At 50.8% G+C, this 17,720-nt stretch overlaps 1 protein-coding gene across 6 annotated transcripts in view; it reads right to left on the reverse strand.

Moving 5' to 3' along the window:
* The window catches only part of MYOCD (myocardin), a 34,275-nt gene extending 27,625 nt beyond the window's left edge, over nucleotides 1–6,650 (reverse strand). The window contains exon 1 of one of the 6 annotated variants that reach the window (XM_058852103.1): nucleotides 6,268–6,650. In XM_058852103.1, the coding sequence (XP_058708086.1) occupies nucleotides 6,268–6,322 (55 nt within the window). In that variant the 5' untranslated portion in view covers nucleotides 6,323–6,650. Of the gene's footprint in view, nucleotides 1–5,609; nucleotides 5,697–6,267 lie in introns of those variants that run through there. The other 5 variants (XM_058852102.1, XM_058852107.1, XM_058852106.1 and 2 more) reach the window with 5 other exon arrangements.
* Nucleotides 6,651–17,720: the final 11,070 nt, after the last annotated feature.

Raw genomic sequence — 17,720 nt, forward strand, 5'->3', positions numbered from 1 at the left:
TGCTGCAGCTTGGCAGACACCAGCTTAGGGCTTGCACCTTTCCCTTACAACCAACAGTGCTTAAAACCAGGGCTGGAGGAGCCCCTGGCACCATCCAAATCACCACTTAGCTGCTGCTTTCCTGGAAGCTGTGTCTGACCCCAGTTGCATTCCTTTCCTTTTTGCTGCATCTCTGAAGGCCTGAGCTCTGTATGGAAATTAAATTTTCATGGAGATTCTTATTTTTCAAGGGAACTGCTCTGCTAGCACTTCAGAGGAACATTTATGATAGGAAAAGTGGTGGCTGGAGCACTGAAGAGACAATCTTGGTCCCACCCCCCCAGCATCCTTGTCTGCCTGCACACCAGTTTGGATGGTGAGAAGTGCCAGCCAGTGCATGCTGGTCATCCTGTGGCACCAGCAGCTGAGACAGCCTTGCTTTCAGCACTCCTGCTCCCTCCTGGGGTACCTGGGATGCTGAGACACTTGGCAAACCTATCCCAGTGAATTTGCTTGTGAACTTTTTGTTAGAAATAGTGCTCGCGTCTGTGCTAGAACGAAGTCCTGTTCAGTGATATCTGCTTCCAGAAATGTTCTGTGCTGTAGGGCTGTGCCAGTGGTGCAGACAAAACCTCCTGGCATCAGTCACAGCTGCCTCTGGTGGCCCAAGCTTTGAACACTGCCTGTGACTTGCAGTCATGAGTCATGCTCCTCTCTAGGAGCTGACCTCAGAGCTGCAGAAAGCCCAGAGGAGAGCTTGGGCCTTGCCTGGCCTGGTGATGCACAGAAAAGATGTGTTCAAATCATGTCTCCACCCCAGGAACAGGCAGATCTGGCCATCTGCTTCAGCCTGGGTGAAGCCTTGAGTGTGGTGCTCAGCAGGCAATCAGGATGGGATGGGAATTTTGTCACTGTATCAGAGCATCCCCACACTGGGGTATTGGCAGAGCACTCCCACACCTTCCTCTCCTTGGGGAACTGGCTTGAGCAGCACAGGGGGCTGAGCAGCATGAGGCACGTGTCCCATGGAGAGGGGGAAGTGCCCTCCTCACCCTCCTCACGGGGTTCAGGACTAGGACAGGCAGGCAAAGCCATAGCTGACCTGACCTAGTGTTGGGGCTGTTGTGTCTCCAAGGAGGAGACCACTGAAAAAGCAGCAGCAAGTCACTGTCCCTTCTGCCACCAGCAGCTCATTCCTGCCCTGCTGGCTCAGAGCTGGGCTCTGGGGAGTGTGAGTGTTCCTCAGTGATGCACAGGGTGGGGACAGCTCTGCTGGGCTTGGGGGAGTTGGCAACAAACTGGGAGTGGGGAGGGGGGGACTCCTGTTGGCAACAGCAGCAGTTTTTTTGCCCACCAAACAGCAGCTGAGCAAAGGTGAAACACAGGCCTGTCCATGGCCATGGTGTGTACCAGAGGAACCTGGTGACCTGCCCCTGCTCACACACTGACTGGCACAAAGTGGCTCTGGAATCAGAATATCCAGAGTTGGAAGGAACTCACAAGGATCATTAAGTCCAAATCCTGACCTTGTTTTGCACCCAAGGCACCTTTGGAAGGCAGGGCTGCTGCTGGCTGTGAGAATGACTTTCCATTTAATGTCTGAGGTATTGTGTGAGCCTGGTGAGGAAGAGGAGCTGCCCCGTGGGATCCTTTGACTGTCCTGAGGTCCCAGCAGGGCAGGATCAGGGCTGGCACTCTGGCAGGTCCAATCATGTTGTTCATGGCCCTGTGTCTTTTCTTTGCAGCTGCACCAGGAGCAGGAGTCGGTTCTCAAAGCAGGGTGTGGGCAGGACCTTGGGGCTCCTTCCCAGCCGAGCAGCAGGCTGGCATCAAACTCCAGCGTGGAGGATTCTGAGCTCCTGACAAGCCAGCCAGCCTCCTTGGTGCTGACACAGCAGAGTCTCACAGGGCTTTTCTGGAGCTGCTGCTCTGCAAAAACACCTTGGCCAGGCTTTGTCTTGAGCCCCTCTGACAACATGACCTCTGTGGGACCTGTGTGAGCAGAGGTGAAGCTGGAAATGGCACTGCTCAGCCAGGACAGCCATGGACAGCCTTGGTCAGTCCTTTCTCAGGGAGGCATTGCTTTATCTCTGCCTGTGATGTCACTTCAGAGCTGGGAGCATTTTACTTCTAACAGACAAATATGTGTGTGTTACCTGGGAGACTGCACTGAAAAATCTCTGCATGGCTGAGAAATACATTTCTAACCCCAAGTCCAGGACTCCAGGTACCTTGGAAGAGACACTAGGCTAGCACAGGTGGCTAGCAAGGAGCCCAGACCACCAAGTGGGCAGAACCAGCTGTGAAATCCCTCTGAATCCAGCATAATGTGCAACCCCAGCCTCACCATGGTCCTGAGAACAGGCTCTCCCCTTGCAGTCACCCCTTCAGCACCCCCAGACAGATGTCCCCTGAAGCACAGTGAGGTGAGTTTTGATCTGTGCCATAACACATGCTTTACTGACAAAGAAATATATGACTGCCCATTAAAACACTGAGGGATAAGATGCCAGAAAATCAAAACTAAGTACAAACTGATCTATATCAAGTCTGTCTTTTACAAAAACTTCACAAAACAGTCTCATCAGCTACAGCAAGGCCATGGTTTGAACACACACATGCTGACTGTGACCTGTATGAGTTCATGATCTGAGAGGAAACACAGGCGCATGCTTTATCTTTGGACACCAGGAAAATCAAAATAAAGGTTCTGCCAAAATGCCTGGCCAAACACCCTACCAAGACCTATTCTCTTCTGCCTTTATTGACCTGCTGATTTTGGTCCAAATCACTCTCGCCACCGGAGGCAGACAGAATAAATTCCTCTCCCATCTCAGTTTCATTCAAGCCCTATGTGTAAGCATGAATAGTTTCCTCCATGGAGCCAGGCAAGTCTTCTCTGCAAACCCACACCCATGTGTCCACAATTAGGTCCTGGTACCCCATGCCAAGCCACACAGAGCCTTATTTATAGTGTTAAACTTTCACTTCTCACCAATTATCTGAATTACCAATGAAGTTAGGCAGATGTTGGCCTGGTAAGCTCTTTCCATAGAGCTGAAAAAAAAAGGGTCAGGGCTAAGGTTGGATCTGCATTTGTCAGCATTGTTTGCTTTGTCTGATGCCAATGCTTCTCCACTGCTGGAGAACAATTGGTTTGTACTCAGAGCAAGAGATCACATAAATGATCATCTCTGGGAAGAGTTAAATGTGTTTCTGGAACAGCACTTGGATGTCCTGTTGATTTAGTGCAATCCCATTGATAGCTGGATCGTATGGGACAGCATGGCAGATTGAAGAATCATCATTCCTGCAAAATTTGTCAGGATGACCTCAGATCAGAATATTTATCTTTGGCCAAACAGACAAAATAAAGAGGCACACAGATCCTTGAGGAAGGGAAGCGGGACCCTGCAGGGCTTCAGCATGGTGGTGATTTTCTCTCCCTCTGGAGTGGTTCTGGTGCCTGGCACTGGCATAGCCACTGTCTCTCCTCATGGCACAGCTGTGCTGGTCCTTCACTGGGACCACTGGAGAGACAAGAGCAGGAGAAATGGCTGTGGCACTCAAGGGATGATTGCAGGGCACACTGAGAAGAGCCACTGCCACCACCAGAGCAGCCTTTCCTGGGTAAACACACTTCTGCTCGCTACTGCTGCTGTCAGATGGAAGTGAGGGGCACGAGAGCTGGCCCTGGAGCCACACCAGTGCCACCATCTTCCAGCTGCCACCTCCTTGCTCCACTTTCTGCCTGGTGCATAACAGAGGTTAAAGGGATTCTGGAAGGAGGGAACAAGTAATGCATCTCCAACTCCCCTTAACACACTCACATAGCTCCTTCAGCTGCTCAGCGTGTGCAGGCCAGAGAGAGACAGCAAAAGTTTAGCTATTAAGATTTACTTTAGTCCTCTTTAATATTGGCCTGGAATCCTTCAAAAGGGATTCAGACTCATCATGAGTCATGGAGCACAGCTAATCCTTCCCAAACCTGGGGAGCAAACAGAGCCTCTCACCTGCCGGCTCAAGAGCGTTTCCAAAGCGATGGCGCACAGCTCAGCGTGGCTCCTTGGGGCTTGGCATTTCTGGGGCTGATCCCTCCTGCCTCTGCAAGCTACAGAGCTCCAGAACTGCTGCTGTCCCGTGTCACAGCCCCCTGAGCCATGCAAGACAGTGTGGGGCACAGCCATGGGCTGTTTGAGACTTTCAACCCTCTCCCAAGTGGATGGAGGATGGTAAATCAGAGCTCTGCACCTCCTACCATCCTCGTGGGGCTTTACAGCTGACAAAGCCTGCACACAGAGCAGAGATGCCACAGGAACTTGTGCCACAGAGGCTTTGCAAAGAACAGAGATTCCATGAAACGTTAGCTTCTTCTCTGTTCCCCATGTTATTAAAAATCCAGCAGAAACTGAAAGCAGCTTTATTGACTTATTTGGGTTTCTCAGCATCCTGGTCTCCTCCTGCCTCACACACTGTGACAACCAGGACCGTGCTGTGGCTGTGTCCCACAGCCACAGGGACAGCGTGGTGCAAGCACAGATTTGGGATGATGGTGAGCCCAGCTCCAACAAAATCAACAGGCAGAGAAATCTTGTCAAATGGGAAGCCTGCCTTTCACCAGGCCATAGCAAGGGATAATGGTTGTGGGAATAAATCATCAACTAAAGAATGCCCCACAAATTGACTGTCCCAGAAATGCTGAAAGGCACGAGAATTTATGGATGCAAAGACCAACAAAGTTTACTTTTCTTGGAGAATCATTTAAAAAATATGTTTAGAGAGCCCACTGTTGGTTCCATAATAAAGCCAGCTTACAAATAAACCAGAAATGAGCCTTAAAAACAGTCTTGGTTCACTTGAAAAGAATGCAGGGACAATGCACAGCCCGTCCTCCGCTCCTCAGGGAGGTGGCAGTGTTGCTTTGTACATGCTGGAGGAATTGTTACAGACTGAGATTTTTTTCAAATGAACAGCAGTGTACCATAATATACCAACAAAATTTAAGGAATGACTTAATCAAATGAAATGTAAGATCAGAGTGATATGGAAACCACACCAAAGACCTGGACCCAGGCTTTGTATAATTCAGCCAGACTAGGACACTTGTGTTTGCACACACACTCTGGGGTTTTCAACCAATTGCCAACTTTGTATTTGCTGAGAAAACAAAGTTTAAGTTGACCACCCAGCTATCTAAGAGATCCTGATAACACCACTCATGTCTCCCATCAGTACCATAAATCTCCCATTCCATTATCTACAATGAGGAAGGAGGCAAAAACACACACGGCGTGGGTGACATGCCAGACCGGGTGCATGCTCCAACGTGACTGCCCTGTCTGGATTTAAAGCATCCCGTACAGCACATGCAGCTGATTTATCTGCACATCCTCACAGATAATACTCCCAGGGACAACTGGGAAGGTCAGAGAAAGCACCTTGAGAGCGTTTTTTTCCTGCATTACTGTTAAAATCGGCAGTATGTTATGATCATTAAAAAACCTGCAAGCTGGGATACCCACTCCCAAGTTGAGTACACTTACTATAGATATAGCCAGTGATTAAAGGCACGAACATCCAGCAGAGGGGCTGATCTAGAAGCGACCATGCCATAGTTCACCTTCACTCACCTTCACTCAGTGAACGTCCTCGGAGAAGCCCCTGCCTGTGCCTCCCCTGACTCACGAGCCGGAGGCATGTTTTACTCACAAACCCTCCGCGAGCGGCAATCAATTGTGTGCCTCTGGTTTTATTTCTCTGATGATGTCACTTTAAATACTTTTCATGTTCCATTTGTTATTTTTACTTCTAAAAATGACGCATTTCTTCAAATTCATTTTTCTCCAATTAGTCACAACTTAATGGAACAAGCTCGGCTGCCTGCCTGTCAGAGTGTCAGGCCCGTCCTCTCCGTGGTTATCCCACACGGACCCGCAAGAGCACCTGGAGTACACGGGCAGCATTAGGCACTTTGTTTATCCCAGATGCCCTTTTGGCTTCCTGCCCAAATCCTTCGCAGCAGGAGAACCGGGAACTGCAGTTTTACCAAAATAAACCACAGGCATAAATCAAAGACAGCGAAAAACCAGGAGGAAAAAAGCAAGAAAGAGGAAGGAAGATGCGTCTTTCCACTTGTGGAACAGCCTCTGTAAGAGCAAAGCCGTGACAGCTCCACAACCCCTCGAGTCTTTGCTCACATGCTGCTTCCCAACATTTAATGCACAACAGTCGGTGGCTACGGCTTGGCAGAGAGAGAAGTTTTAAGAGAAATCTCAAGGTTTTCCCTACCTGATCTGAACTTGCTCCGAATCAGCAAGGAGTGCTCAGACCCCAGGAGTGTCATGGTGACTGAGGGACCAGATCCAGACGCCCCTCACTTAAACCATTCACTTCCTCCACAGGGCAAAGCCGACCAAACCGTGCCTGGTGCTCAGGATTCATCCAGCTCTCCTGGACTCTCCGGGCGCTTTTACAGCCGGCTGGCAAGGAGCAGCAAGTGGCTTTGTAAGATTTGGTCCCATCCAGCAGTGACCCTGCACAGACACCAAGTGCTCCCCCTGGGCTGTGTTGAACTAATTAACGTGGAGCCAGCAGGAGCCTCCTCCCGCCCGGAGTTTACTACAGCAGCTGGGTGTCCTGGCTGATGTCATCGTCTAGCGGGGAGCAGCGACTATCGGAAAGGGTCTTAGCAAAGACAGAAGTTTGATATCTGATCCTAATTACTACCGGCCGTACGCAGCCAATCCGGGCTCAGCCGACTTTGGGAGCCGCTGGAAATATCAACAGAGCCGGGGCTTAACTCTTTGCGGAGTGCTGGGCCACGGCTCCCGGCCCTCAGCGGGGCTGGGGGGCTCAGCTCCCGAAGGTGAGGGGAGGGCTGGGCTGGGGACAAGTGTCCCGGCCAGAGGATGGCTTTGGGAAGGGTGTTCCACCTGAGCGCTGCCTTGGGTGCGCTCCCCGCCGGGGACGGGGCTGCTGCTGCTGCTGCCCTGCTCCCACGGACCGGGGAGTGAGCAGGGGCTGCTCTGCTGTGTCACCGGGGTGTCCCCAGTGCCACCGGGGTGTCCCCAGTGCTGTGCCTAGAGCTCTGTGTCACCGGGGTGTCCCCAGTGCCACCGGGGTGTCCCCAGTGCTGTGCCCGGAGCTCTGTGTCACCGGGGTGTCCCCAGTGCCACCGGGGTGTCCCCGATGTTGTGCCCAGAGCTCTGTGTCACCTGGGTGTCACCAATGCTGTGCCCAGAGCTCTGTGTCACCTGGGTGCCCCCAGTGCCACCTGGGTGTCCCCGATGTTGTGCCCGGAGCTCTGTGTCACCTGGGTGTCCCCAATGCCACCTGGGTGTCCCCAGTGCCACCTGGGTGTCCCTGCTGCTGTGCCCAGAGCTCTGTGTCACCTGGGTGTCCCCAGTGCCACCTGGGTGTCCCTGATGTGCCCAGAGCTCTGTGTCACCTGGGTGCCCCCAGTGCCACCTGGGTGTCCCCAGTGCTATGTCCAGAGCTCTGTGTCACTGGGGTGTCCCCAGTGCTGTCCCCAGAGCTCTGCTGCTCTGCACACACCTTTCTGGTGCCTGGCTGTATCCAAGGGTTTTTCCATCTGAATTGTTCCCCTGGGCTCCCTGGCGTGCCGTGGCACTCGGACACGGGATGTGTGAGGCAGGGCTGAACCTCAGCTCAGTCTCCTGTGCCACAGTGATTCCCAAGGAGGCTGAGGACGCTGTTGTAATGGAGGATCCCTCCCCACCTACCAAACACGCTCTCAGAGAAGAGAAGCCGATTGCAAACACACAAAATAAAGAGAAACAGACCCTTTGAGGCTCCCCTTCCCCAAGCCCACATCTGGTTCACTTGAGTGGATGATCTGCTGGCACCTTTTACCGTGGAATGTGAGCAGTACAAGCCAAGCTAAGTCAAAGACAGAGCTCAGCTTCCCTGATGTGTGGGTCTCACCTAGGAAGCTGCCTAAATTCCCTCTAGGTCATAAAAATACTTCAGGACTAATATGAAGTTTTGTTGGGATTGTTTTTTGGTTGGTTTTTATTTTACTTTATTTTAATCCCATGTTTTCTGGGAAGTATCCCAAACAATTTGGGCTGGGGATAGGAATTTTGGGGCTTCTACACTCATGGCCCCGGAGGCTCTGATTCATCAGTGCCCCAAAACAGCAGAGAACTCCTGGGGTCTCTCACCCTCATGCAGTCCATGTGATAGAAGCACAGAATTATTTAGGTTGGAAAAGACCTCTAAGATAATCCAGTTCTACTGTCAAGCCACCACTGCTCATGTCTCTAAGCAGCTAATCTCCACATTTATTGAACATTTCCAGGGATGGCCATTCCACCACTCCCCTGGGTGGCCTGTTCCAATGCCTGAGCACTCTTTCAGTGAAGAAATTTTTTTAAGTCCTGGCACAACTTCAGACCATTTCTTCTTGGCCTATTGCTTGTTACCTGTCAGCTGAGGTTAATGGGGCTGTCCTGAGCTGAGCTCCCTGCTTACCGTGGGCAGGATGTGATTTCCTGCTCACGCTACATCTGATGAAGTGGATTTTCCTTAATGACTGGCAAGGGAGAGACAATTTAAATAAATTGGCCTCCAAGCACTGAGCTGAGCTGGTAAACAGAGTTATACTGTATTGTCTAGCACGGTGGCCAAAACCTTGTTCCTTACTATTTTTTCCTAATGTTCAGTAATTGAAATGTCCTCTCTAATGGAGTTAACATTGCAATCACAACAACAAACTAACCCCACCACTCAGCAGAACCATGAACAGCTCAAGGACAGGGCAGGGCTCATTGACACCCTGTGTTTCCAACTACAGGGTTTTGTACTTTTTTGTTTTGCAAACTCCTGTTTGATTTACTGCTCCTGCTGGCCAAAGCTCTACTCAGGTATCCCTGCTCCCTTTGGAGTTTCTAATTCCTTCCCTCCCTTCCGGATGGAGATACATCTTTGATAGGATGCCTATAACAAGCTCTAATTTGTTGACTCAGTTCAGCAAATTGCTCAACTGCTAAACTCACAGTCCAGAGCTGGTGTTTCCCTGGGATGGTCCTTACATGAGACTTAGCCTTGACCACGTACTCTTGATGTCCTCAGGAAACAGAGCAAAGTTGTCTCTCATAAACGTCAGCAGCAAGGACAGGACTGAGATCCCACCACCGATTCTGAGCCATTTGCCTGGCTGCTGCCTGCTTTAGGTAGCCAAGAAATATTTATTCCCCCACAAGGTCCTCATGAGTTTCCAGATCTGGCATTGCCCAGCCCTTGTGTCTTGGCCATGTCTGCACTGCGGTCACGGCTCAGCTCTGAAAAGGGCCTCACCACCAGCTGCATCACCACCTTTCTCTGGACGGTGACACAGTCACACTGTCCCTGCAGAGACCACAAGTGCTTCCTGTTCCCCTGTTCCCAGCTCTGCTGTAAGCACCTCTGTTGTAAACCAGCTCATCTTGACTGCAGTGAGTGAAAGAGTGAGCCTTAAATATCAGAATAAATTAGTCATGGCAGGGAATTCCTTTGAACTGAGAAGTCACACCCCAGAGCCATAGGGATATCAGCTCTGTGCTGCTCACCAGATCCATCCCTTCTGATCTTCCAACACACCCTATTGTTTATGGGACTGGTGTATTTTAAAGCAGATTGTTTGTTTGTTTGTAGATTTGCAACTATGGGAAAAAGAACCAAATTGAGCTGAAGTTCCAGTGAAACCCCTCTGGGGACTCGGAGGGATCAGTGTGTGACAGTGCCTGTGCCAAAGAAGGGGGGTTTCCCCAAACCTGGTGTTCTGCCAGTCCTGTCTGCTCAGATTGCCCTCCCCTGTGGGAATGAGTGCTTTGTCTTTGATTTCTTTTCTCTAGCACCTGGCAGCTCCATTTGGGACAGACCTCTCCTGCCATGGCCTTATTTCTTGACTCTTCACAGCATGCTCTGGAAAGGCAGATCTGATGGTGTGAGCTCCCAGCCCTGACTCTCCCATCCCATGGGTAGGGTAGCAATAATTTGCTGCTGCTGGTGCAGCTGTGGTGTCCAAGGTCCCATGGGGAGGGACAGCTGTGCTGGCACACAGCTCTGTGCTGAATGTCCCCAGGCTGGCACAACTCTGAACCCTGAAGGAGTGGGAAGGCTGGAAAAAGAGTTGCCTTTACAAATACGTTGCTCAGGAGGAGTGCATTCTTCCATTCATAACCAATACAGAGTACAGAGCAGTAGCCAAGGGCAGGTATCACAGGGAAAGCAGTAGCTAAGGCTCACAAGGAACTCTGGACATCATTTGAAGATGCTACTGCCAGGATGCCACCACTATGATAGAGAATGGAAGAAGAAATCTTCCCCTGAGAAAGAATTTTCACTGAACTGCCCATTAGTGCTCCTGAATTCAGGACAGATATGAACCTCCTGCTCTGAGGCTGCACCAGCAAAGCTCCAGCCATGCTGCTCATCATGGCCTTTAGGAACCTGAAGAGAAATTATCTTCTCTTTGTGCCTGAGACTTATCTGGGGTTGAATTGCACAGAAAAGAGCTCCTGTGGCTTTCACATGGCAACCAGTCAGGATGTTCCTCTCCAGGACCTGGGACAGACAGAAGCTTTCTGAGCTGGAGCAAGCGAGGCAGAGGTGTCTCTGCCTCTGCCCAGAGGTGGCCTCTAGGGACTAGCTCAGAAAGATCCTGGCTGTCCTAGCTCATGCCCAGAGCATGGGATTTTCTCTGGTCAGGGAGCTGCAAGCAGGGATGGTCCAATCCTTCATTTCTGATAGCTCCTGGTAAGCACTGCTGCAGCAGCATTTCACTATCCTGAATTTGCCACTGTCTGCCAGGCTTTTAAATGATCTGTCCCCTCCCTATCTCCTCACAGAGCTTGAGGGCTGGAATTTATGGCAGAGATGTCATGAGCTCTTCCCATTCCGACAGCAGACAGCCTTGCTTGAATTGGAGCTGTGAACTATTTATCACAGTGCTCCAAGCATCCAAGCAAGGTTCCTCAATTTATGAAGGTCCAGAAGATATTATGCAATTGACAACATGAACACAAAAATACTTCTGCACTTTGCTAAAGCTACTATTAAGCTGCCTGATGTTTTCATCATAATATTTATTTCTTTGTAAATACACTAAATTCTCCAATCCCGACTCAAAACAGAAAGATCAGAGAATGAAAATAGGGAGATGACATAGCTGTTTAAAGATTATGTAAAATGTTTTTTACTAGCATAAATATTTGATTGTAAATCTCTGGCTGTTGTGTTTACTGAGCAGGGATGTGCAGTGAGTGCAGAGAGCCGCCAGAGCCGGGCACTGTGCTGGAGGCTGTCCCATGTCCCATGTCCCATGTCCCATGTCCCATGTCCCATGTCCAATGTCCCATGTCCTATATCCCATGTCCCATGTCCCATGTCCCATGTCCTATGTCCAATGTCCCATGTCCCATGTCCCACGTCCCTGCCAGTTCCTCCCCGTGTGCTCCAGGCTGCAGGAACCCTGGCACTCATCTCTGACTGCCTGGCTTGGGCAGATTGTCACTCCTGCCACACAGACTGCTCCTTCAGCAGCAGTGGCTGCAGCTGCTCCATCAGCCCTCAGGACAGAGGGGATCAGAGCAGGTGAAGGAGGAGTTAAAGGCTCAGGGTCTGAGGCTGGTTTGAGGGAGGTCAGCAGCAGGGGTGATGCTCGCCATGGGGTCTCTGGCTGGAGCACAGTGCTCAGGTCAAGTGGGCTGTGCTGGCAGGAGCTCAAGGCACTCAGGGACCTCCTGTGTCCCATGCAGAGCAGGGGGAAGGGCCAGGCCAGACACGGCCCCTGCTGTCCAGAGCCATGGGGTGTGGGATGGGAGACACCAGTAGCTGCCTCCTGACTCATGACCGTGGTGGGACACCAAGGTCAGGGCTCTGGCCTCGGTGGGAGGTCCAGCATGCCCTGAGCATGGCCCTGGTGTGGACTCCCAGGCAGGGGGGGTCTGGCTCCCCTGTCCCTGTGGGGAGGAGAACCGGGGAAAGGCTCTGTGAATTCCCTGCAGGCACAGCTGAGGGGGGTGTACAGTGAGTGGGACCGTGAATTTCTGTGTTTCACAGCTGGGGCAGGCAAATTTCTATTTTAATCCACTGGAGATGACATTCTGGGGATGGTTTCCCAATGGAGCTGGTGAGTTGCTCCCTTCAAGCGACTTCTCTCACACCCACGACTGTTCTGATGTCTTGGGCCACAAGCAGGATGCTCCAGGTGCTGAGCTCCCCTTGAAGTGGTGCCTGGGGTAAGCCTCAAATGCTGCAGCCTCTCCAGTGCCTCGTGCAGGCTGCAAACCAAGCCTGGAGCAGGCTGCCTGTGTCCTTCCTCCTGTAGCCAGCCCCAGTGCTCACCCCAGCGAGGGTCCAAGCACTCATTCCCAGCCCCAGGCTGTGCTGCTGGGTATCTCTGTGTGCTGTCCAGTGGTTCTCCTGCCTTTCCTGCCAGCCAAATGTGCACTCCCTCCAAGCAGCCCTCATCCCCAGGCTCAGGGGCTCTGCCAGAGCATGAGGAGGGTGAGCCTGGGCAGGGGTGATGTCCCTACAAGCAGCACGTCCCAGCCAGCTGGACTGGTGAGAGGAGCTGCATGACCAGTGCAGAGGGCAGTGAGGAACATGTGAGGCCAAGCTGGTGTGTTTTGCAGCAGAGCCCTTGGCTGCTTTCTGGGTGGCCAGTGCAGGCAGGAAGGATCTCGTGCCTGGTCTGGCTGCTCCAAGCACTGGTGACTCGGTGGCTGGCTGGAAATGAGGGAGGGAAGCAATGGCAGTGCCACTATCACCCCCAGGCCCCCAGATAATCTGTTCTGCTGACCCATGTCCCTTCTCACCCTTCCCTCCGTGGGTGTTTCCAGAGCTCCTTGGCAGTGCAGGTGCCAGAGGGGCTGCAGAGTGGTCCATGGAGCAGCTGGATGTCCGGGCAGTGCAGGCACTGCCAGGCTCTGGAGCCAAGGGGGACAAGCCTGCAGCACCCCAAGAGCTGAGGAGGCTCCACAGGGCCCGGCCAGGGGTGACCTGGCTTCTGTTCCTCCGCAGCGGGACTTTGGGCAAGTCACGTCTCTGTTCGGTTTCCTTATCTCTAACTGGCCATAATGAGGCTAACCCCTCTGTAAAGCTCTTGAAAATCTCCCACCGAGCAGGGCCAGATAAGAGCTGTGTTGCTCTAAACCCTGCAGCAGCTGCAGAGCTCGAGGCTTCCCCACAGAGCAGCCAGCACTGCCCCATCTCTGCCCCAGCACGGACACACTGATGCTCCCACCCGCATCCCTCCCTCGTGCCCACGGAGCCACCGCGGCACCGCCGCTCCTTTGGTGGCTCAGCCCGAAACGAGGACGCTGTTTTGGGGAGGGGAGTGACAAACACTGGCAAGGGATACAAAGCAAAGCTGGGCCTGGGTTAGTGGCGAGCAGAGCTAAAGCCCCAGATATACATCGGATGGGCTGGGAGCATTATGTATTCCTGGAATGCCTTCTGGTCTTTATTAAAATGAAACCACAGCCAGCCCAAGAGAGCTCATCGCCCAGGCACCGGGCCAAGTATAAGTTACTTCTACAAATATTTATTTAACCATATCAATGACAAACTCTTTTGTATAAATGTTTTTATTTAATCATAATTTACCAATTATTTTAAATCAATTGTTTGCCTGGTTTCTAAACACTAATCAAGAGGCCTGCATTAGCATTACTCAGGCGGATTAGATGCGTTATTTCTCTGAATCTTATGCCATTGCTTGCCTGCCTTGGCCATGGAAGAGGGTGCAGATGGATCCCAAATTTCACTCCAACTGTCAAGTTCCTGGAGGACTGTGCATGCAGCATCGCCAGCCCTCCCCACCCAGGTGACCTCTGGACTCAGCAGAGTGCCTCAGGCACAGGGATGCACAGACACTGATCCCACCTGGTGCTCCCAGGACAGGACTTTCTTCTGGTCTCAGGAGATGTTGGCCCCATCACTGATGTGTTGAGTGCCCTGCCCTTCCCCTGTTTAACTCTTATACCTAAGCCCAGAACTTTCACTGCTGGTCCTCAGCTCCCCTCAGCCCAGCTCTGGTAGGAATACATGAGCACGGCCACTGTGCTTTGGGACAGAACAGGAGCCAGCTCCCCCTCACACATGGACCCTCTCCAGCCCAATTCTCTCACCTCTGCTCCTGACATTAGACAACGCTGAAAAACAGAGAATCTGCACTTCTGCAGGGCTCTGCTGCTCAGGAGGTGAGCTGTGGTGAGGGCACCCAGCAGCGCTTACAGCACACAGCAGCCTTGGGAAGCATCTCATCCTGCACAGCCACGCAGACCTGGGGCAGGAACAGGAATCTGCTTGTTGCCATCTGCACACACTGTTTATTTATAAAATTTCAGGCTGCTACTGTCCTGCACCTTGGCTCGCTGCTCTCAGCGCCTGCTGCAAGCTCCGCTCACGCACGGGTCTGTTCAGCATCTGCCTTTCCAGCCCCGGAGCTGCCAGCTTCCCCAGAACCCGATTCCCCCCGCAGCTCACCACAGGGCACTGGCCTTTTGCTGCCAAAATCCCCCTCAGAAGATTTTTTTCGCTGTCTTCCTCCACCAGTCGCTGTCTGCTCCGAAATGGGAGCGATGCTGCTGCGAAGCCGGGAGAGCTGGGGCTTTATCCCACTTCCAGCAGCTTCCCCTCGGTCTGTGCTACTCAAGGAGGAGAGAAAGCAGAGGCTTTGAAATTCTCCCTGATGGGGAGGGGCATGGAGGTATCAAGGTTTGCAAAACACAGACTTGGGAATGAATAACTTGGTCACAGCACTGCAGCAGAGACCCAAAATCACCGGCAAATTTCTTCCAAGATAATTAAACCCCAAACAAACAAAAAGAGGAATTGGACCAACTTGGATAGAACTACGGGACTTACCTACTATTTTAAAGATGACAAAAATAGAAATCAGTGCTGTATATAACCTTGTAATGTTTATGTTTGGTTTATTTCTGACTAATGAGAAATAGAGGTGCTGCTAGAGCCCAAGCAATGCAAACACGGGCTGTGTGTGCCTGTGGCCAGAACCCTGCAACCAGAAAATATCACAGCACTGGGGACAGCAGCTGCCTGCTGCTGGCTTGGGAACACACAGGGAAGGTCTTTGGACAGGTCTCTGAAATGCTATGCAAACACAGACCTGCCACTCTAATGCAGATGAAAGGAAAACTTCTGGAAATGAAATCATTCTGCACACTGCTCTGAAAAACCTTTCAGTTCTGAGGGAAAATGAGCCAAATATGACTGTTTTATGATCTCTTATTTCTTACAAACTCCTTTTTAGAAATTAACTAATTTTTCCCCCTTTTTCTTTTCTTTGGAAGTACTAAGGGATTTTTCAGAGCCTCAGCTCTCTGGCTGAGAAGGAAGAGACTCTCTGGGAAGCGCACACCTGACCCGTGCTGGCTGTGGGACGCGGTTCCTCCCTGTGCAGGTGGGAGTGACAGCGGTAGAACAAGCAGGGGCTGCCTTTGGCCCCTGCTCTGTGACAGCTGCATTCATCCTTCCCCACTGGACTGCCCAAAAATGAGATGTGGAGTTCAGCTTTCACCCCTTCTCACAGACTGCAAGATGTGACAATTTTTCCTGACCAAGATAATGTGGAGATCCCCGAGGCCCTTGGTCCACTGCAACATCCGAGTCAGTTCAGTGTGAAGACCACAGGACCAGGTGGTCCAAAGGGATCAAAGAGTTTGAAGCCACAGGAAGAAAAAGGAACTGCCTGGCAGTGATCTACAGGACAGGCAAAATCCAGTGCAAACCATCTCTGCTGTGAAATAGCAAATACTTGTTCAGGACAGGGACAGCTGTAGAAAAGTAAATGTGCTGTAGGACATTCATTCCAATTTATTGCCTCTGAGGAGTGGGCCCCACGCCATGCAGCTTCAGACCCCTAATCCCAAACTGGTCATCCAGACACATCTGGAAATGTTAAATATACTGGGGAGCAAGGAAGGATTCCTGGATTCTGTATTCATTTTAGGCTGAGTATTTACGTAAGATACTTTTCTTATCTTCCTGAACTATTTATAGTTTTGTTTGTATGTTTGGGACACAGACTATCCTACTATGCTTCAATAAATCTGAAATATCTTTGCTGACAAAAAGAAATGTCGTCTGCTGTTCATGGAAAGAGGGAAATCTTTGTATTGGGCTACTTGTACAGTTAATATTTTAGCAAATGCTCTCTGGGCAGATGTTGACTCAAACAAATTCTTAATTTTAATTTATTTTATGAAAAAAAAAGAAGCTAACACTCGGTGTCTGAGTCAAAGAGCATCCATACTGTGAAAACTAGGAATAACCTAGACAAAATAAATCTTCCTTCCCAAAGATCTTACATCACTATCACTCCCCACCACACAGATCAAGACGATGTAAAATGTCTTTTGAAGGGCTGCCATTACCAGAAGGGTGCTGATGATGTTGTACAAAAATGAGGCTCATTCCCACATGGAATTTCAGGGTTAATCCCCAAACAATCCACCTGCCACTGAGCTGGGAACCAGCTCTGACACTGGGTAACCTGGGCAAGGGAGTGAGAAAGGGGCAATAAATAGTGAGTGAGGGGAGCAGTAATAAAGAAACATGTATTTTTTTTGTCATGTGAGGGAAGTTTTTTGATTTTTATATAAGGTATGGGATTCTGCAAGTGACAGGCTGCTCTTATTTTGGGCTCAGAACAGGTAATTTTGTCAGGTTGCCAAGCAGGGTGATTTAAATAACTCCCTCCAAGCCTCTTTTAATAAAACCATCTCTAAACACATCCAGTTTCTCCAGACAAAAGGTACAGAGGGAGCTTCACAGAGTCCTTGGATTAGTGTAAAATGAGATTTATGGATTCCCTGTGAGTGGCAGCTGGGCTGCCTCTGTATCACAGTGGGGGTGGCAGGCACAGCCCCAGGACTTCTCTCCTGGAGTGGTTTCAGGGCTGTTGGTGCCGAGATTGAAGGTGTGGGGTGAGGGAAAGCCAAGGTGTGCTCAGCCCTGGCCCCATCCCACGGGCTCCGAGGGGCAGCTCGTGAGCTACCTTCCACCCCTGGCAATGAAAATAGACAGCTCTGCTCCTTTAATATGCCTTAAATATTCTGGAAATGAAAGGAGGCAGGTTAGCTTGATTTCATTTACTCTGAGATTTTATTTTAATGTAGGTTTGATAACTAAATGGAAAACAAATGTGGGATATTAAAGGGAGGCGACCCAGCCCAGCGGCGGGAACAGGACCGGTGCAGGAACATTTTTCTAAAGATCCCTTCTGGAATGTTATTTTGAACTCCTTGAAACGCCAAAGGTTTTTAGACATTGTGTGTTTTGTTAAGTGTCCCTCGGGAACACTGGGTTTAAAATTAGTCAAACTCTTTCACTTTTTTAAACCCTACCCTAAAATAGTTGATATAAAATTTGGTGGGAATTCTGCTGAGAGCTTAAATTGGCTGATACAGACGACCTAATGGAAATGACATTGGGGGAAAAAATGTGAAAAACCTGGTTTTCTTTCTGGCTTCCAATGACATAATCAGGACATGGCAGGACTGCCTGCTCCTCTGAGCATGGCCCTGACCCTGGGGCTCTGGTCACCAGTTTCCCTCGAACGGGAGAAGGAGGGAAGCAGCTGGGAGAGAGCTAAAAGAGGGAGATGACTGCTCTGGTACGGTACTGCCCGTCCTCTGTGGTTGGATTCCTCTGTGGGCTGACGTTCATCACCCTCAGAGTGCAGGGCCTGGAGAGCAGGTCAGCAACACCCA

The sequence above is a fragment of the Poecile atricapillus genome, chromosome 17, assembly GCF_030490865.1.
Source record: "Poecile atricapillus isolate bPoeAtr1 chromosome 17, bPoeAtr1.hap1, whole genome shotgun sequence".
Classification (NCBI taxonomy): domain Eukaryota; kingdom Metazoa; phylum Chordata; class Aves; order Passeriformes; family Paridae; genus Poecile; species Poecile atricapillus.